At 40.7% G+C, this 21,043-nt stretch overlaps 1 protein-coding gene across 7 annotated transcripts in view; it reads right to left on the bottom strand.

Annotated features, from left to right (window-relative positions):
- Positions 1-205: 205 nt before the first annotated feature.
- Positions 206-21,043, bottom strand: part of LOC122888998 (uncharacterized protein KIAA1522 homolog) — a 29,873-nt gene continuing 9,035 nt past the window's right edge. For 3 of the 7 annotated variants that reach the window (XM_044223968.1, XM_044223969.1, XM_044223970.1), the window contains exons 2-8: positions 20,126-20,453; positions 6,980-7,123; positions 6,767-6,810; positions 6,520-6,655; positions 6,213-6,323; positions 2,026-5,988; positions 206-1,165 (exon numbers count right to left, since the gene is read on the bottom strand). In XM_044223968.1, the coding sequence (XP_044079903.1) occupies positions 1,101-1,165; positions 2,026-5,988; positions 6,213-6,323; positions 6,520-6,655; positions 6,767-6,810; positions 6,980-7,123; positions 20,126-20,429 (4,767 nt within the window). In that variant the 5' untranslated portion in view covers positions 20,430-20,453 and the 3' untranslated portion in view covers positions 206-1,100. Of the gene's footprint in view, positions 1,166-2,025; positions 5,989-6,212; positions 6,324-6,519; positions 6,656-6,766; positions 6,811-6,979; positions 7,124-8,351; positions 8,757-15,018; positions 15,042-20,125; positions 20,454-21,043 lie in introns of those variants that run through there. The other 4 variants (XM_044223971.1, XM_044223973.1, XM_044223972.1 and 1 more) reach the window with 4 other exon arrangements.

The raw sequence follows: 21,043 nt of genomic DNA on the forward strand, positions 1-21,043 counted from the left end.
TAATCAGTTCAGCCATGTCAGTATTACCTGTGACAATTAGAACTACATACTTGTATCATACTGTGCCATACAGACTTGAGGCTCAAGAAGAGAAGGCTGAAATAAGAGCATTGCATTCAAATGGGGAAAGGGGAAAATGCAACACTGAATATCAGACTAACAGGAAATTTAGATGGAAAAGGATCCTCCTCAGTCAATGGGACAATTTGATCTGTCCATAAATCTTTATTTCCATTATGAATGATCATTTATTACATTACAGTCTGTGAAACCAGGTTGAAATATTATAGTTCAACGCAGAAATACCCCACTGTTTGAGCCATAACTGTGAGGAAAGGCAATGCCTCCATTATCAGTAACTAAAAGCAGCAGAAAATGTGCTCCAAAATAATGATTCTACCATTGCTTTACATGTCTGCTCATTGTTTCTGTGACAATAATGGTCATGCACATAGATAGATTTCAATCATAGAAAATGATGTGGGATTTTTAAGAACATATATTTGGATATGATTTAAGAGCTATACAAACAAACTTGATTTAAATGATATTAGGGTTTAACACAACATTGCAAACAAGACATGTCTGTAAAGACCCTCTAAACATGAAAACAAGAAAAATAACTTAAGATAATTAATATTTTTTAACAAATATAATTGGTGTGGAAACTCTTTTGGAGACAATACAGAACAGAAGTCTGTAGCACAGATCCATCATTACTGGATGTGTTAAATGTACACATTTTTGCTATATTTACAGGAGAGCCCAAAAGTCCCATTGTTAGGAGTACTGACAAAAGCTCTGATTCAGCAGGACATAAGTGATACAATCATTGTGTGACACTAGAGGGTGGTATATTCCCATCTCTTGCAATGGTAAAGCTCAGAAGACCCTCTGGCAAAAGAATATATGCTTTATTTATTCCTAGTTAAATACAAAATGAGTACTTGAGAAAATTAAGACCCACACCATTAACATCAAATTCAAAGGATTTCTCATCTATCAAAATCCAGATTCTTGTCTCTCACACACAAAGACCAACTTGCAGCAAATTCAGTGTAATTGATAAGTCCTTCCCAGGTCTCCTTCAGTCTTTACAATCATGTTGATGGTATCTCTCCTCCTTCAACAGTACCTGCTGTCCCATTTGTTTTCTCTGTAGCATCTGAGGTTGAAGAAATTAGACAATTAGTTTAATGGAGGGCAGAAGAAGTTGTACAATAAAATAAAAACTGATTTTTAGCCACACTAATGGCATGGCTCTAGGGATGTCGGTTGGTTGGTCCACCACTTTGGTCCAGACTGAAACTATTGGATGGATTGCCATGAAATTTTATACAAACATTCATGTCCCCCTCAGGATGAATTGTAATCACTTTAGTGATCCCCTGACTTTTCATCTCTTTAATTTGTCTAATATTTTGGTTTATGATGTACTGCACTTTAGTGCTGATTAGTGAATGTTAGCATGCTAACAAGCTAAACTAAGATGGTGATCATGGTAAACATTACACCTGCTAAACCTGCATTCACACAATGTCAGGAGAATGGAAAGAAGTGGGAAACCTCACATTCCCACATTATTCCAGACACCACTAACCTTGTAGTTAATTCATTTAAATAGCTAAATTAAATTAGCTACTTTTGCAGTGTTACATATTTGGAGGGGTTTGTTAAATTTTTTTCCACCAAGTGGGAGGTATCGTCACTGTCAGAAATTCCAGATATCTCAGACTCAGAATTACAACTTGGAAGCTGACGTGAAGACTTTTTTTGACTTAGTTGCTCGTAATTACGGTCAAAATGATAGGACGCATATTAGGCAGCATGTTAGGACTGTCAGTGCAAGCATATTAGCATGCTGCTGTTAGTATTTAGCTCAAAGGATTGCTGTGCCTTAGTATAGCTTCACAGAGCTGCTAGCATGGCTGTATAGACTCTTCTTGATTCAAACAAAAGAAATGAATCATATCATTTCAAGTCTAATTCTGATGTGTTTTATTTATAGTGGATGGTCTCTCTTACCCCTGATATCCTCTTGCAGTGCTTCCTGTCCTGCAGTTTGCTCTGTTCCTTCACTGGTCTCATTCTCTTTGCCTTTCGTTTTGGGTTTCTTTGCAACAGGTGGTGGCACCTTGACTCCCTTCTGCACCGACTCTGCTTCACTCACCACCTTCGTTACAGAGGAAACCTCCAGGTTCTTTTGTATAGTTGACATGGTCTCCGGCGCCGGCTTGGTCTCAATCACCACCTTCTTGTTGCTCTTGGAGAAGATAAAGCTTGCTGTGCTGGAGGGGGACTTATGGAGGTCTATTGGTGATGTTGGTGAGTGCAAGCTGAGGCGAGATGCAGGGCCATCTTTTGATCTGGCTGCTGTCCTCAGGCGGATGGCCTCTTGTAGGTTCATGGAAGGAGAGGTGGTCATGGCAGGAGGAGACTTTTTCGTAGGGGAGAGGACTGTGGATGAAGATGCAGGTGGAACCACAAGAGACTGGGACTTGGGCAGAGCTGGTTGTGAAGTAACTATGGCAGGTTCAGAGGTGTATGTGGGAGACATGGGAGCAGTCAAGATCAAAGACCTTCTGATGGGCTTCTGAGGAGCCTCACCACTGGCAGATGAGGTTTGGACCTGATTACTGGGCTGCTGATTCCTCATCGTGACCTCAGCCTCTGGTTGCTCCTGAGCTTTAGGAGGCTCAGGGTTACTATTGACGGACCGCAGCTTGACCATCTGCAGAAGGGAGGGGGTGACAATGGGAGAGAGTTCCTTCTGTACAACAGTGACAGATGTCAGCTCCGAGGTTTGGTTTTCTGTGCTTGCAGGATTAGGCTGGTGCTTAATGCTGGCAAGACCCTGCACAGGTAAAGGTGGAGGTAAAGGAATGTTTCCAGGTGGAGAAGGAGCAGGTTCTTGAGCCTTTTCTGGTGAAGGAGAGTTTTCAAGAGCTGGTGGGATAGAGACTTCAGATGGTGGTGAAGGGGAGGCCTCCTGGGTTGTAGGACCATCAGTGTTCGGGGGTACAACCTGAGGTTGGTGGAGAAGCTGTTTGGGATGCAGAGGTGGAATACTCTGAGGGGGAGTGAGAATACTGTTAGATGAAACTGGGTTGCTATTAGATTCGGATGGGATGTTCTCTTGTGGAAAATCAATCTCCTGCTCTGACGACTGGGATTGTGACGGTAGGGGTGGTGGAGGTGTAATACTTTGTGGTGGAGTGAGCTTGCTAACAGGTGTTGTCTCTTCAGAAGACTGACGGGCATTCTCTTGAGAAGATGGAGGAGAAACCTCTTCAGTGGACATAGTGGAGACTTCTTTAGGAAGCAGAGGGGAGACCTCGATAACCAATGGACGGGAGACCGCTTTAACTGGTGAAGGAGATATCACTGTAACCAGTGTGGGGGAGACATCTTTAAAAAGTGTAGTGGGGACTTCTTGAACCACAGTAGGAGGGGACTCTTTGGGCCTCACAGGAGAAACTTCTTTAGGTGGTGGTGGTGGAGGAGAAACCTCTTTAAGTGTCGGTAGAGGGGAGAATTTTTTAGTCGTAGGAGGAGAGACTGCTTCAAGTGGTGGAGGGGGAGCCATATATGGTGGGGGAGGTGGGATACTCAGGGGTGGAGGTACGATCCCCTGGGATGTACTGGGCTTCTGTGGTTCAGCCTCTGTGGTCACCCTAACACATTCTGTTTTCATCACTGATATGACAGATGTAGTTGTACAAGAGGAGTCACCACCAGGAGTGGACCTTTCTGGTGCCACCTGAACAGGTATAACTAAACTCTCCTCACCAAACATTGGGGGAGGCGGAAGAGGGAAATCAGTCTCATCAGGCCCACCGAGCCCCATTGGTGAAGGTGGTGGGGGCCAGGACGACTCAGGGGATACAACAACTTTTAGTGATGGGACAGAAGCAACCTCTGTGGTCTGTTTGGTGGGGGGTTGTGGAGGATGATGTACTGAAGGAGGAGAGGGAGATGGAGGAATGCGTACCAATGAAATGGCAGGTAACATGTCCATATTAGTCTTTACCTCTGTAGCTTGTGTGGATGTCTTTTTGGCTTCTTCTTCTCTCACTGCTGCCAGCCTTACTTCACGTTTCTCTACAGCCTTCACTAACATCCCATTTAATATGTCACTTACTCTTACTTTCTCAACTTCTGTCTCTTTGCTCTTTCCTTTCATATCAACATCAGCCACTCTCTCATTGTCCTCTTTGTGAATCTCTGCATTCAAAATCACACTTTCTTGAACTTTCTTTGTCTCAAGCACATGTAGGGATCCATTATAGGACTCTACTGTTATAATCGGATTCTTTTGTTTTATTTCTATCACCAAGCTCTTCACAGAGCCCTCTGTAGATGCATTAGGAGGCTGTCTCTGTTGTCTCCTGTCCTTTGGATTCTTCTTTATGATGGCGTAAATGTTATCAGGTGCCGGTGGTCCCAGCAGCAACTCAAAGGTACGCTTGTTGTGAGCCCATACCTCTGGAGGAGGGGGTGGAGGTGCATGGACTTTAGGTGGTGGAGGGATGTTGAAGAGTTTTCTCAAGGTCCTTACAGAGGGGCTGACACTGGCAATATCGACTGAGGTGTTGAGCTTGAGATCCTCTTTGGTTTTTGTGTTTTCAGGAGCCTCTGACTGTGTTGAAGCACCATGAGTGGACCCAGGAAAAAATCTTTGAAACATTGCTGAGATGCCTCTCTTGTGCCTTGGAGATGAGCTGTGGGGCTGTTTAGAAAGCTGTGCAGATGTGCCATCTTGGCTGGAGTAGCCACTGGACGGGGAGACTATTTTGCTTAGCTTATTCTCCTGAAGTGGTTCCTGCTTCTCTTGTGAAGCATCTTTGGAAACAGTTTCCTCTGCCTTTAGTGCCTGCAGCTGGGATACGATGGGACTGAATGACACAGAACCTGTAGAGTCATCCAGAGAACTGGTGTCAGCATTGTATCCAGGGCTGTCTATGATTCTGGAGGGTATGGGAGAAGATCCTGATTTGTTTTTTTCATTTTCCTCACCTGATGCTAAGATGCTATGGAGAGAAGATTCCCCTGAAATGACCCTAACCTCTGCCAGATCACGTGACCGTCGCTTCATCTTATTGTGAAGGGAATAGGAGCGGCTTGGAGGAGGAGGAGCCCTCTTGGGCTTCATGACAGAGAGGCTACGCACAAACGGCCCCTCTTTCTTAACCTCGTCTCCCTTAATAACAAACTTGCCATTGGAGGTGCATTTTGAAGCCTTGCTGATGGAGGAGTGAACACTGATTTTGTCCTCTTTAGCAGAGGCATCTCCGTCTTGTGACCTCTTCTGTCTCGGGGTGCTGCTGCTGGAGATGGTCGAGGAGTCAGATACCAAGGTCTCTGAGGACTCAGAGTTGCTCCAACAAGAGCTGTCGGACATATTAGGAGGGTTGTAGTGGGAGGCAGAGGTGGAGGCTCTGGAGGAAGCTCTGGAGGAAGTGGTTCTGTAGGAAGAGGCTCTAGAGGAAGCACGGGAGGGGGCCGGGCTGGACAGCAGCAGGCTGCTCTTGCTGACGGTGCGGACGCTGTTGCGACTCCGTCCACGGCTGATTTCCACCACATCGATGGAGGGTGGCAGCACAGCATTGGGAATGATTTTGGACATGTAGGGGGCCTGGGGTGACATGGACATGACAGGGCTGGGCTGCTCCTGCTCAAGGCTGTTGGCAGTGGTCATCCAGGGAACAGCCAGGGATCGAGGCCTCTGCTCACCTGATAAGTCAGGGCCCAGTCGGTGCAGCAGGGCCAGGTCATCCCTATGACCAGCATGGGTGGCACCAAGCTGCTTGAGATGGTTTTTGTTGAGGGGCTGGATGACGTTCATGTTCTGAAGGCCGGAGCTGGCTCCTCTTTGTGACTCTGTTGCCTGCTGTGGCCCATCAGTGGTTGGGCTGTTGTCAGTTTCACCATTATAAAGCTGTTCCTCATCTAACCTCTGAATCAGTGTCCAACCCACTCTGTCCAGCCCTGAAAGAAGACAGGAGGACTAATTAGCAAGTTCATATTAATAAGTAAGGAAATGGACATGCAAAGAAACCATACATCATCATTATTTTCTATATAGAAGACAGTAACATAACCATATTTAATACCATGATATTTCTGAATATACTGTTGCTCATACAATTTAAAGAGTAATTCGCAGACAGATGTCTTTTGTAGGTAATACTTTTAAATGATGAGCTGCATACCCAGTTCTCTCTGAACATGCTGTGGGATACCCACAACAGTCCTCCTGTGTTTTCTCCTCGTCTTGGCCTTTTCTGACTTTTTCCCAGAGTTCAAGGGCCTGAATGTTGATTCTGGGCAGACAGAGGCATAAGAGAAAAGAGAAAAACATCATTGTTTGATCCTTAAAAAATTCAATTTAAACTGAATCCAATCTGTACATCTCACCCATTAAATGTTGAACCTGCCATGTTATGTGGGTGCATCAGCATATGTTGTATAATGACCAAAATGGGATATAAATAGTATTTATGCTTGTGGTTAAGTTACCTTGCCTGGTGAGACCAGAGCGGGAAGATCTTGTGGACACAGATGATTGTACAGAGACGATAGAAGATGTGTCAGCAATGGTACTGTCTGTCATAAAGCCTCCACCTTCCCCGTCTGTGTGGACCATCATTGCCGACTGGCAAAAGGAGAAACAGAATCCTTTTGGAAAAAATCTCTTATACAAGAACTGTGCATTTGCAGTAAGTGTGAGAAAAAACTGCAATTCTGGGTGTGATGTGTCACTTACAATTGTGCTTTCATTATCCTGGTAATCCATTCCATTATTGGTTTCTGCAAAGAGTGTAACATTTAACTCTGCAGATTTATAATGGCATTTAAAATTCTTAGCAGTGATTATATCCTCTGGTGCACATCCTCTTGAGTAATATCCAGACAGTATGCAACATGTTGGCATGGGACACCTCTAATTTAGTGCACAGACTGTAAGAGTGTTTTGTACCTTCCTGCTGCATCATTTTCAATCCTTCCAGGGCCTCTGTGTGAAGGTTCTCCAGGTACTTGGGCCTGCTGGCCTCGATGAACACGTTCTCCTGGAGCAACGGGGGTGCCGGGGTCTTGTCATCATCATCTCGCTTTGGGACAGCTTGAAGTAGAGAGAGGGGAGAGGGGATCAGCCTGGATCAACTCAAAGCTCTGTGTTACTGTAACAGCAGATAGGGGGGCCATATAGACAGAATGAGAGCATTCAGGTGTCTGCAAGGAACATTTAAACAGTAAATATGTTTGAGAGGTAATACATGAGTGTGAGAGTGTGAATTAAAAAGGCTGTTAAAAAGGCTGAACTCCAGTTCCACTCAAGCAGGATTAAACTCCAGTGACTGATGACTTTTAAGATGGGATTATCACATCAAAAACATACTGTCAGCAACGTATGATCAGTATTTTCTTCTAGCCTAAGTATCATTTAATCAGACAGTGAGAGGGACACTAATTAAATTGCTGTCACATCTTGTTGCATGCTTAGTACATCAGTTCAGTATTTCATTAACTAACTAATTAACTAATAAAATACCTGAAATACCATGTCATGAACCATGGGTGACATCCAAAAAAATTACAATTTGCTTTGTGATACAAATTGTATTAAGTCATACTGTATGTGAACTGCAAAAACGGTACAAAATCAAGTTGGCTGGTTTTGATGTTATAGTTGTTTTTTTAACAAAAATTAAAGTATGAAACTTGATAAATCCAAGATAAAAGACAAAAACTAATGTTACAGTAGTTTTATGTTTGCTGACCAACTGGCATGTGATTCACCTCTGTGATCCATGTGGTTGCCTCATGCTTCCAGGCCACAGTCTGGGATAAACAACCGGCTAAGACACTTTTATGTAATGGCAACAGCTGCTACACATTTAGCCACCTACTGTACTCCACTGGCCGCACTGTCACTGTAAGACCATGCTGGAATTAGCCTTGACAGTCATGTGCTCAGTGATCACTACTAATTATTACCACTGTCTCTTCTGTAACAGCATTAAAGGTGCTCTCTGGTACCCAATAAGCAATTATCTATAAATATACAATATTCCTTTTTTCATTTTCCTGCAATTTAGAGCAAGTATTAGTTGCTAAAGTGAGGCTATAAATCACAGCACATTATATATCAGGAGAGTACACATTTCAAACTAATATTAGTTTTTATGGCCTACAGCGATAGTGAATGACCACACTTTTAATTACTTTATTGCCTGTCTTAAGTGAGCCAGTTGATCGAGCTTGTACTGGTCATACTTGAATAGCAATTTCAATTAGGAGCAATTGATTTGAGTCATTACAAACAATTGGCATGTGCTGCTTTCACTCACCTTTCCTCTTGAATACTGTTGGAAAGCAGTAGAAATTAATACTGGAGTTGTTAGTCAGAAGGACTACCATGTTCTCTCGTAAAGTAATCCAAAAGTACACCAAAACTATGCTCGAGTTATGTTAAAGAAAGAGGAGGAAGAATTAGATCTAAAAAGGTGCAGTCTGCAGTCCATCGGTTCAAAAAACATCCTGGAAAGATCAAGACAGGATGATAATCTTGCTTGTTTTTGATGAAGTTGTTGTTGTCAGTTCAGGTCCATGCGGAGCGGAGAAGGTCCCTACAGCAATAGACAATCAGAGCTCAGACACTAATCCTCAGCAACCTAATTCCTGTCATCCCTATCTCCCCCACTCACTGCTCAACAAGACACCCAGTATCCCACAGTTGCTCCCCATCTGCAGGCACATTTGCCCTGGATTGGTCAGTCGGGGGACGGATCAAACTGAGATCATACATACAAGGGAAAAGAAAGCTGTTGTCAGGGATTTGAGGTATGAGGGCGTCATGAGTGGCTCCCTCATACTTGAGCCACAGCTTTAGCACTGTTGATAAATAACACTACACTGCTTTGTTAGATTGTACACCGTTTTCACTATGGAACTCTGGTAACAGAAAATGTATTTAGTTCCTCAGACTTCATTAAGAGACATAAGTTTATTGTTTTGCCACAAGGGGGAGTAAGTGAATTAAATAAAAAAGAATTAAAAACATGTTTAAAAAGAGGCCTGCAGCTCCACAGCACAAAATATTCCCTATTGTTTCTAAGAACATTACATTTGATTTGTTACTAGGCAGCAAGAATACAGAGGATGACAGAAGGTATTCAATTCCTCAGTTCAAGAACTGCTATTTAGAGATTCATTTTCTGATCTGGAAAAGCAACACTTTTTTAAACTTGTTTTTGAGTCAAATTTCTGTTGTTGAGACTACTGCTTCATCTTGTTTTCTTTTTATTTTCTATTTAGGCACCTCAGACTTATTTGCGGCTAAGGGGTTTGTTAACTTCCTGGTGTGCTGAGCAGACATGACATGGAATGTATGCCATCTGAACAAATGGAAAACATTCCCATGGTCGTGATCCTGCCGAGTGACTCAAGAGAAAAGCAGTTTACAAAGAAAATAAAAGAAATGAATCGCATGTCTTACCAGTACATAGTAACATGTAGAAATAGATCACTATTTCAACAAGATCCACTGCTTAAGTGGAAGCTTAAACCGATCGATGTAATCAGAAAGTTGATATGCATGTGTAGGGTACAGTCAGTCTAGGACAACACTTATCTGGTTACCATGACAGTACACACTCGGCTGGAGAGGCCTGGAGTGATGGGTGGGGCAAGACTTCACGTTAATGAGGGGCTCATATTATCACTGGTTCTGTGATCACATTGTACATTGTAATTGTGTCCATATTAATCACTGACATATTAAAAAGACACCATCTGTCACTGGTGGATTGCATGGAAGCCGGCAGTATTAACGAGCTGGTAGTGATTATGTATGAAGCCTAAACTGATGTTTACATCTTGGATTTGGATAAACATACTAAATCTAATGGATGTGATACTGCGTGATCAGTTTATTCAAGTTGCAGACTTCAGCCTCTAGTGAGGAAAAACAATGTGTTAAACAAAATCCGCTCAAGGGGGGAATTATGATGACATTTTATGTAAATAATGGTGGATTTAAAGTAGAACATTTTAAATGAGCAAACATCTGTTGGCAAGTTTGTTGTGGTAAAATATGGATACTCTGGCAGTAAACACAGACAGAAAGCTTCAGGAAATATGTTGCGTCATCAACTACTGTAAACAAATTACAACCAGTGACACAGGCAGCAGTGAAGATTGCTCATGATATGCTACCATGGAAATACCTTGTACATTTGAGCTATGACTACCGATATATCGATTTAGGTTTAGAAAGAAAGACCAAGAAATTACTTGAGAGGTATCGGAAGTTTCTGTTTTTTTTTAACCAAATTAAAAATATTTTATTTTAGAGTAATCATTTCATTTCCTAGCAAGGCGTCAAAATCAGCGCATAGCATAGAACTTTTCTTTATCTTTCACATTTAAGATTTAGTAAACTGTGACTAACTGCTCAACATAAACAGTTTATCTACAACCAACAGCAGTCTGATTTACCAAGGCACACCTGATGCCAGGGCCATAGTCAGGCTTTAAGAACTACTGAGGTCATGAATCTCATGAGTCTCTAAAATGTTTGAATTATTTTATTTATATAATTTATCCAGTTAAATGTTCAATAACATAACATTTCCTGTCAATTATATTTACTGTACATGAAGGTCTAAAGACTGTTTTTAAGCCCTCTCAACACTGCCAGGGCTAAAATTCTGGCAGGGGAATACTGAATCCTTTACTTATTTATTTTTTTGATGACCTAAAAGAGGTCAAATGTAACTTTATTCTGTCTAAAAATACTGGTATCATCCTGTAAAATACCCACATGTGTTACCTTATTTTAATTGTAGAATGTAAACCTCCCTCCAGATTGCTAAAATCCCCAAATTCCCAGAAAAAATGCTGAGAACTTGACCTCGCTGTCCTCAGTGATAGCTACGGCTCTGCCTGACACCAAAATGCCTCTTCCTAAGCCTAAAAAAAGATTGACCTCCAGCACAGATACTAAAGTTTGAAAAGGGACGAACAACAAATTATTTTTTGTGAAGTTGCTGTTAATATAATCTAATGAATATAATCTCTAGCAGCATCATCTAATAAACGAGCAGGGCAGAGTACTAGGAACAAGAGAGAGGAGAGGAGAGCGAAACACAAGTTATTCAGCTTCAGATTGTATATAGATAAAATGGATTATAAAAAGCAACAATTTGGAACCCTTGCCTTAGATAGAGCACCGCATACATACACATTGACACTACCTGATGTGACTCTTCCTAGAACCTTTTCATGGGAATCAAACAGATGCAAATACCCCACACACACCTTATATCCCTGCCCTAACTTGCCCCTCTCTCTTGTTTTGCACCGCCAGGCAGACAGCCATGCAGAGACATTCTCTCCAGCTCTGAGGGTGCTGTCTGCCAGGTGCTTAAGCCTCTCTAATCAGCACAAACCCAACTGAACACACTGTGATGACAGTGGGAAAGGCCTGGAGGCTCACTGTTCCTCTAAAAGCAAGTATGTACAGTCTCGATATGCTGAACACACGTGTTAATGTATCCTGGTCAAAGTTTGTGTGCTCCATTGACTATTTTCACGCTCTTGGTTTTCAGTGAATTAAATATAACCACCTCTCCATCACAGCTGAAAGAAAGGAAGGAAGAATCGTGGTGTGACAAGGACACCAATCCAGGTAACAGATACACCTGCATCACCTGGCACGCAGGGTTACACTCTAATTCACTGTCAGACAAGACAGCCTGTATGCCAGCAAACCAGCATGTATCAGATACCTCAAAAAATATACCCCAGATGCACACAAATGCACACTATTACTATTATTTTGCAGGTGGCCATTATTTTGCACCATAGTTACATCAGTTTACATCCTGAACCTCACAACAGCCTTCATCTGTCACTTCACAGCTTAAAGGTCAGGAGTGAGCAAACTCCAACAACAAACATACATAACAAACATAAGCAACAAATCAAATCCCATTAAAAAATTATGCAGGAGAATGTCAAATATTCAGGCCTGCTAGTTCCTGTTTAATGTAAGCACAACTTTGCTACAGGCTCCTACTATATGTGATTACAGACAATAAACAGTGTTATAGGCAAGAAAAGAGCTCCACATTCTTATTAGTAGAACAAGAGTGAGTAGAGACACAAATAATGGACTGGGTGTACCTAAGGTACAATTCTTAGCAAGTTATAAAGTGTTCAGAAAATCAGAATTAAAGAGAAAGAAAGATTGTTTTATTTGTTACAAAACTAATGACATTCCCATCTGCTTCAGCGTTGTCCAATATTTTGGTTTATGATGTATTTTGTATTTAGTGACGATGATAAACATTACCTGCTAAACCTTAGCATGTTAACATTGTTATTGTGAGCATGTCAGCATGCTAATATTAGCATTTAGCTCAACACACCGCTGTGCTGAAGTACAGCCTCACAGAGCTGGTAGCGTGGCTGTAGACTCTTGTTTACCATTAATTCTACATAAATACAGAATGCATGAAATGGTAGATCACCTCTCTAACACCCCTGGGCACTAAAACATCACTTTGCGCTGATGTAAACTGGGCAAGTCCCTCTATTATAAGCAAGCAGAGTGCAGGCTTATCACAGCTCCAGTCCTTGAATACATCCTGAAAGAACAGTGTGTTATTGGAGAGGAAAACTACACGAATAACCAACACTGTGTGTACCTTTACTAAACTATACACTAGTGATGTAAAACCAAAAAAGTTATCTTCACCAGTAGTACAGTGGATTTCTACTCTTTACAGTCTGCCCCATTGCTTAAAAACTGCCTCATTTGACTACAAAAGTCATGACTGGTGACTCACCAAACTTTCCAAGCACACATTTATCAGTCTCTCTGTAGCCACAGTGTGTTGGCAAACATTTTCCTTTCGTGACAATAGCCTGTGCAGTTGGTGCAAAGCCACAGTAAAGTATCTGCATATCTTGACAATGAAACAATGTATGATTTCATAAATAATAACTGTTGCTTTTGGCTGTCCTGCTTAGTCTGTTAACACTGACACCGAACATTAGAAGATTGCAAAGAATAAAAAGAACTTGATTAAATGAAACTGGAGCACATTATTCAGTTGGGACTAGAGGGCAAACAGGCACTTAGTAAACTTCTCTTACCATTCGAGTTACCTAAATATGATATCCTCTGCCATTTGGGCGTGGCAACTCTTCACCTATTGAAACAAAATCCTAGTAAATGTCCATAAAACCCTGTGATTATAAACAAGCATTTGTACAACTGTTTACTATACAGGTAGTCAAGTCCTCATCTACAGAAATTCCCACGATGTCAGCATCAGCTTGATTATCACAACACACACAAGCAGAGTGTGTGCTTGTCTTTGTGTTGTGTCAGCTTTTCAGACTGACCTTAATTTTCAGATATTATATAAATATATATATTTTTTTTTAAATGGCAATATCGCAGAGCGTACAGAACCTTTGTGATTTTTTTTTTTTTTACATACATGTATACTGTATGTATTTGCACAGAAAGAGGTTTTTAAAAGCCGCAGTACTTTCACAGACGGCCGTAACTCAGTCCTCAGGAAAACTTTCAGTCCTCCATCTTCACTTCCAGAAGTATATATCCATATCTACCCTATATCTACACATCTACACATACACATTTATATTCACCCGCATACCCACATGTAAACAACCTACATATATGTGTGTACTTCTACTTCAATCTGCCAGCAATTTTTGTGTTTAATGTTCTTACATATGCCCATCTCACACTCTATTAAAAATGTAACTATATACATTAGAACCAAGGGAGCTTACATTTCTATTATTCCCATCAAGAGGAAAGGAGCATGAAACGTTGGAGGAGTCATACAAGTCTGCTCGCATTGAGGTTACAAATTTGATCCATTTATTTCAAATTTGTCTTTTTGGATCTTAGTCACTGAGTCACTGAGAGATAGGTTGTAAGTCCTTTCCATTCTGTATTGTAGGCACACCATCTGAAAGGTTTTAACATATTGTGGATTCCACATGACCAACCTTCTGCCATATTTTTTAACACGAGATTTATCCAGGGTTTTTTTATTTCTTCCAATTGGGCTGCAAGTCCTCTATCACCTCCCTGAGGTGATAGTGATAGTGTATAAAAAGATAGGCTGGTTGATTACTTCCCGCCATGAGAGGAAGAAACTGAAACTGTATCAGATGTCGGTTTTCTCAAACCTGTTCTCCTGCCCTTAATTATGTCATCATCACAACACAACTTCAATAAGACATCCTGTGTCCCACAAACACACAAAACTACAGTGCTGCAAACAATATTAAAGGTAAATTTGTTGTACATTTACAGTTTTCAATTCATTGATGGTGGTTGATGTTGTCTTTGGCCTCTGTCTCTAGTGTTTTTCAAAAAAAAAGAACCACATTTCCCATAATCACCAAAGTTCCTGTGTGTATTTCACTGCTCACTGTAGTGTGTAGCCTACAATTAACATATGTTACAAATTAATATTTGAATCTAAATAAGGACACTGTAACTTGCCCTGTCACCTCTATGGTGGTGTTTTGATTGTTTTTTCTTTCACTTCCCTAAATAAACAATGTGTTGTAAGTTCTTTTTCCATCAGTCTTTTACTTCTTCTATTATCTGCCATCCCAAAGCTGAAATCTTGAGCTCTACTTTCCATGAAAATTAACTTTTTCCCTGATTTATGCTATAATGCAATCTGCCGTTGTGCCTTTTATACAACGTAGCAGATTTCACACACAAACTAACCTGGTGATGAACCCGTAACAGCTGCAAATCTTTTATACAACTGTATCAATACTGATGTGGCAATGGTTTATCAGTGCCCAAACCCACACAAAGCACCTTTAACTGACATGATGAACTTGCAGAAAATACAGCTAAACAATAGATAAATACACTTAAACTTAACAATCTCTCTTAAATTAAGCAGTGTCTATAACAAAATATTCACCAAGTCAAATAAAACGGCTCACCTGGCATGTATGGCAAACATACACTCACACACACAAAGGGCTACCTATTTCTAGCTTCCTCAAAGCAATATCTTTATAAAGCTCAGGAATGTGAGGAATCTCTGGGGGAGTGTTTCGATCGAATAGGTGACCTTCTGAGTGAACCTTGGTAGGCCTGTGTGACCTAATCAGTCTTCTCATCACCTTATTTCCAAAGATGGATATTAACAGTGTCAGGAATTAGACAAATGGAAGGATGAAACATTGTCCAGGTAATCAGAGAACACAATGCAGGGTTAATGGGTTTATCACACTGAAAGGTCCAGGAGGCCAGAGTTTATCGCTCCAAAAGCTGCTTCTGTGCAGTTCCCTCTCTGGTCAAACTCCATGGGCCTTGTTTACAAAAATGCATTCCTGAAAGAGCAAAGGGTAAAGTAACCCTATACAGGGTTTGAATGCTTACCCTAACAGAGACTCTAAGTCAACCTGCATTGTCATCCTTAAATGAAACTGAAAAGCAGACACATGGGGAGTTTAAATTGTCTGATGTGTTAATAGCAGGTCAGGACCTATCACATGAAATCCAGCACATACCAGTAGGGCTGCGTATTCATTGAAGATTTTCAGTACTAGTACCGATATGATAGCTGAGTTTTACCAAAACTATACTTTTTTGTGCCTTACTTTGATAAATATAAACATGGCTTTCTACAAAAAACATTTTTCTTAACTAAAGTTCTCAATTGTTAAATGTTGTTTACCTAACTTAACTAACATAACTAAATAAAATGGTCTATAATTCAGTCTAAAACCAGGAAATAAATATCTGATCAAAGAATAAGAAGAGATTTTTGAGATTATACATTTGCTCTAGAAAAACAGGAATTTTTGAAAACAATATGAACTTTAGTTAAAGGAGAGATGTGTTACGGTCAACTGTAGATTAACTTCAAAGTTACTGTTGGGTTATCCATAAGTATTGAGAGATGAAAAAGATTTGAGTACACTGTGTTTTGAAAAATGTGTTTGCAAAAAGAGTTTGAAAGAATACAGAATATGCTGCTTTGTATTGCTGGGTCAAATAAAACATTTTATTTTGTAAAAACACAACAAACAAAAAGCTGGTTGTAATATTGGAGCTGCAACAAACAATTATTTTCATTATCGAATAATGTGCTGATATTTTTTCATTTGACGAATCATTTGGTATATAAAATGTCAGAAAATTGTGAAAAATGCCCATCGAAATTTCCTAAAGCTCAAGGTGATATCAGAGAGCTTGTTTGTTTTGTTTAAGATATTCAGTTTACCGTCATATTTGAAAAAGAGAAGCAGAAAAATCCTTACAATTTAGAAGCTAGAACTAGGGAAGGTTTGGTTTTTTTGCTTAACATTTTGCTTAAGTATTAATCGATTATCAAAACAGTTGCAGATTACTTTTCTGTCAATCAACAAATCGATTAATGAACTAATCGTTTCAGCTCTGATATTGTCTACTTTGTTTTTATGATGATATATATACTCCTCTTGTAATTTCAGTATCCACTAAGAGTAAATCTGGTATTTTGTGAAAACTATTTTTAAAAAGATGATGTAAATGTCGTTCTGTATACCTCGTATCTATGGTGATTTATAAGTCACATGACTGACCAGCTGATCCTAAGACTGTATGTACTGCAAGGAAACCAGAAGCAACCTAAGACCACCCTGATGAAAAAGAGATAGCTAGAAACATTTGGCAAATCCAGCATGGTGTACTGGAGAAGGGTCGTGCGAAAAAGAACTGAGGTTTGATACTCAGGCGTTCATACTAGTCTCATACGTACACATACTCCATGTGATCATCTATGGATACCAGTGTCTCAGTGTGAGGAACAGTGTGAGTGGAGGGGTCATGAAAAACAGAACCCCTTGTTCCTCACTCACTGTAACGGTCCTGGCATGGCTTTTAATTAACTGGCATTGTGCCTACCATACCAGGCATTTAGTGGGCAGGAGGCCCCTCTGGCATCAATGCAGATCATCATCAGGGGCTCAGCTGGAGGTATTCAATTTTCTGGGCAAGTGTGTTACACTGCACCATGTCCTGTTCCTGCAATAAACCTCCTCTGGATGCATTTTGGGAATTGCTGAGCTCCTTCTCTAATCAGAGGAAGCGTCTGGTGAGGAGTTTGCTGTGGTTGTTGCCAGCACCAACAATCTGCATTCCATACATAACACGTTGATTGCAGAAGGCTCAATAGCAGCATATGTTAATTAACATAAATCACACTTTACAGTCAACACTCCCCAGCTTTGAAGTGACATATTTCTGTAACCATAAGGCAACAGGTACACCATTTAAAAGAATATTCATTGTGGCTGCCATCACAGCAATCATTAAAAGGTTGGTTTCAACTTCCAACTCCAAAAAAAATCCAGAAATTGGCTCTTTTCAGTAATTCTTCTTGAGTGCACGGGTGGAAAAGTGAAGGAGAAGATTTCACAGCCTCTGCCCGATGTGGGAGGTAGCCTCTAAGCCAACCTTGGCGAGATACCTTATCTGTCCTCACAGTTCACTTTCTCTTCCAAAAAGCTTCACACTGCTGCTGTAACTAACCATAAGTAGCACAATGTAGTTGTAGTTGTCAAAGATTGTGTAATGCAGTCTACATACGCATGTTTCCAGTCAATGCTGACGCGCTTGTCTATGCATTCATCATCTACCAAAGCCAAAGATGTGACTGAGAACATGTTTATACATATTCATCTTCTGTTGTGGATATATTTTGACCATGTGAGACTGAACAAGTTTGAATCCCGTGGAAATCCACTGACACCCTTCCAGCTGAACTACAAGCTCTGGGCTTCCACTGGGAGAGTACGCAGCAAGAGAAACAGGTGGGGCCTCCTCTGTCTGTAAAGCAATTAGCCAAGACTGCACAAGCACTGCCAGATACACATAAAACAGCCCAAACCAAATGCTGTTTGTACTTTTTGTGTTTTTGTATAAGCCGACTCAGTAGAACAAGGTTTAGCTAGTTGGTCTGATGTTTTTGTGTTTCAGGTCTGACTGCATTGTGGTGTGATTAACGAGGGTGTAAAACTAAAGTTAGTGCTTACAGTTCACAATACACTAAACTGAAAAAAAAAACTGTTCACAAAGAAAAAACAGGACTTGTAGAGTTCAACATGCTGACATATGAGTGCACATGTGCAAGCTCCAACAAGATCCTAGAGCTCTGGGAAAAGTCAGAGTGTTGCTGCAATTTTCTTGGGAGTGTGTGAATAATACGTTTTTATGCGTTCACTATGTGTGTGAGTTGGGTTTTTACTGGAGTTGTTGACTATATGGGTGTATGTGTGTGTCTGCACAAAGGTTAAAATAAAATACACCATCCGCTCCATGCATGTCCCGTGTGAATAGCAGCCACAGCGCAGCACTTCACCCTCCATGTAACCCGAAGACCAGGTAAGATAAGTAATGGTATCACAGAACAGGACAGACAGAGATTTTTTTTTTTTCGCAGCAAACAAAGCAAGCGTGAGGTCAGAAGGCGAGTAGGAAGTCAGTCTGTTCAAACATCCCTCCACTGAACAAGCATGCCTGGGAGCCAAGGAGCAGCATATTCAACTGGTTTTAAGGAACTTATTCCTACTCAGATGTCACTGTTACTATACTAAACTGCTCTGGCCCATTAGCAACAATTTACTTCACTTGGTAATAATGTACTTATTACAAATATTTCTTAGATTAACAAGTTTTTAGAGTAATTTCCTTGCTTGCAGGCACCCATTGGTTTTCAGTAAAAAACCTTAATCAACTGGAATGGTCTTGACTGAGATAGGGAATTCATCACAGTTTAATCATTTGTCGCTTATATGTTTTGGTTTTTGTGTGTGTGTCAAAGGTACCTTATCTTGTACTCCACTACACTACTTGCAAGCAGAGACTCTGGTGATGCATTCAAGGTTGCTCTGACATCCAGAAACTGATTGCCAGCTGCTGAAATTGCCCTTTTGTAAGGCTGTAACTAATGATTATTTCTGATTAATCTGTAGATTATTTATTTCATTTATCAATTCCTCATTAAGACTACAAGAAATGTTTGAAAATAGTGAAAAAATAGCCCATTGCAAATTCCCAGAGGCTAAGGTGAATTCTTCAAATTCTTTGTTTAATCTAACAACCCAAAACCAAATGATATTTCATTTACAATGATATAAAATCACACATTTGAGAAGCTGAAACAAGCCAATTTCAGTCAGTCCAACATTATGAAGTTATATTATGGGAGCAAACACAGACGCCATGAGGAGGATAATGTAAATTTGGTCAGCCCAGTTTGAAAACTGATGAGAGAGACCCTGCTTTCAACTGCATCACCACACAAGGGCAACATAAATTTGGCAAAAAAAAATCATTCAGTGTAATGGATTAGCTATCTCAAGCAGGCTTCAAGTCTCTGCAAGCTGATTCTCATTTTATGGTGACATGAAACCAATGGAACACGAAATGGAACATGAAACCTACCCTCCAATTCTGGAGGGTAGGTTTCATGTTCCATTTCCAAATAAATATCGGGGTTTTCCCCAGATAACTGTTTAGCTGAGGTGATTTGCCAGCCAGATCTTGACACATCTCATCTAGTGATCAACGAAAGTATAAGAGGACAGCCTAATCAATAGACACATTCATTAAATATATGGCATTTGCTGTGTCAAATAGTGCCTCTGCTTTTTCCCCCAACAGGTTAATGTTTTATTTCATAAAAGTGTATTAACTTTTATAATGATTGTGGGAGTAGTTTTTGTTTCTGGCGAGGTGGCCACCCTAAATTGGTGTGCTAAAAGAAATGTTGTTTTACTTTGGGTTTTTTATTTAATATATTGTAAAATACAGGCAAATTGTAGTTGGTCTAACACATGCAAACCTGGTGATACGCTCCTTTGTCTTGTGGTGGAAATTCATATACAGTAACTTTTTGGAAATGTTCAGTCTACTTTCCAGGTCATTCTTTTACAATGGATAATTAACAGCATGTAGTGTACTGTCAACTACACCACTGAACAACTGTTAAGATGCAAACACCCTTATAAAATACTAAAAGGGGATAAAATGGCTGTCGAGCATCCTGTAGGCTCTTACCATGGCCGTTACCTTGGGGATGAGCCTGCCTCCCTGACTTGTGTCCTCCCTTGTGTCCTCCCTTGTGTCCTCCCTGATGACCAGCAAGGTGTCCATCCAAGGCCAAGTCAAGTGCAGGACCTAGACCCAGCTGCCCCTTAGCGCCAAGATCCTTCCTCTTCTTGCCCTTCAGCCAGCCCAAGGCCCGGCCCAGGGAGTGACTGCGCTTCTTCCGGCCCCTTTTGCTGTGCTTCTCCTGGGCAAAAATATCAACCACATCCTGGGGAATCAGTTCCCCAAACCCCATCGAGTCACGGTTTGACATTCCACCTCACACGGGAGCTACTCCCTGAAAAAAGAAAAAGAAGAGAGGGGGGGCAGAAATCCTATTTTAGTCATCATCGTCCAGGTTATACATGTGTTGGCACTCAAGGAGAGGTAATAATCAAAGGACCATACCAGATTTTTTAAATTGATTTCTAACCTTCCTGGTATTAATTAATGCCAGCACTGTGTTAAAATCAACTTACGGATACCTGAAACTTGCTTTACAGCGAATTTTGAAAAAGGAGACAAAATGTCAACTTTATTTTTATTACTTGTCAAAGTTACCCTGTCACTGTGTGCAGTTGCAAGCAGGGGCTGTTATGAAAATTAACCTTGCTTCTGTTGAAGGAAATCTCAACATATGATATTTGAGAGTTGGCTGCTGCAAAGAAACCTTTTTAACTCAAGAAGCTGCGTTCTTACAACAATTACCATATCTGATTACTGTCTGCCTTCCAGCTCTGATTACCCATCAACATAGCTCACTGTTCTCACGCTTTTCCGCAGCTGATGTACTGGACATTGGTGCTTCCTTGAATGCACCACAAAAGTCATTACCTATGCCAAACAGGTTTCAAGTCTTGGTAAGGTGATTTTCATCTTGAGAAAAAA

Source organism: Siniperca chuatsi, linkage group LG15 (genome assembly GCF_020085105.1).
Source record: "Siniperca chuatsi isolate FFG_IHB_CAS linkage group LG15, ASM2008510v1, whole genome shotgun sequence".
Lineage (NCBI taxonomy): Eukaryota > Metazoa > Chordata > Actinopteri > Centrarchiformes > Sinipercidae > Siniperca > Siniperca chuatsi.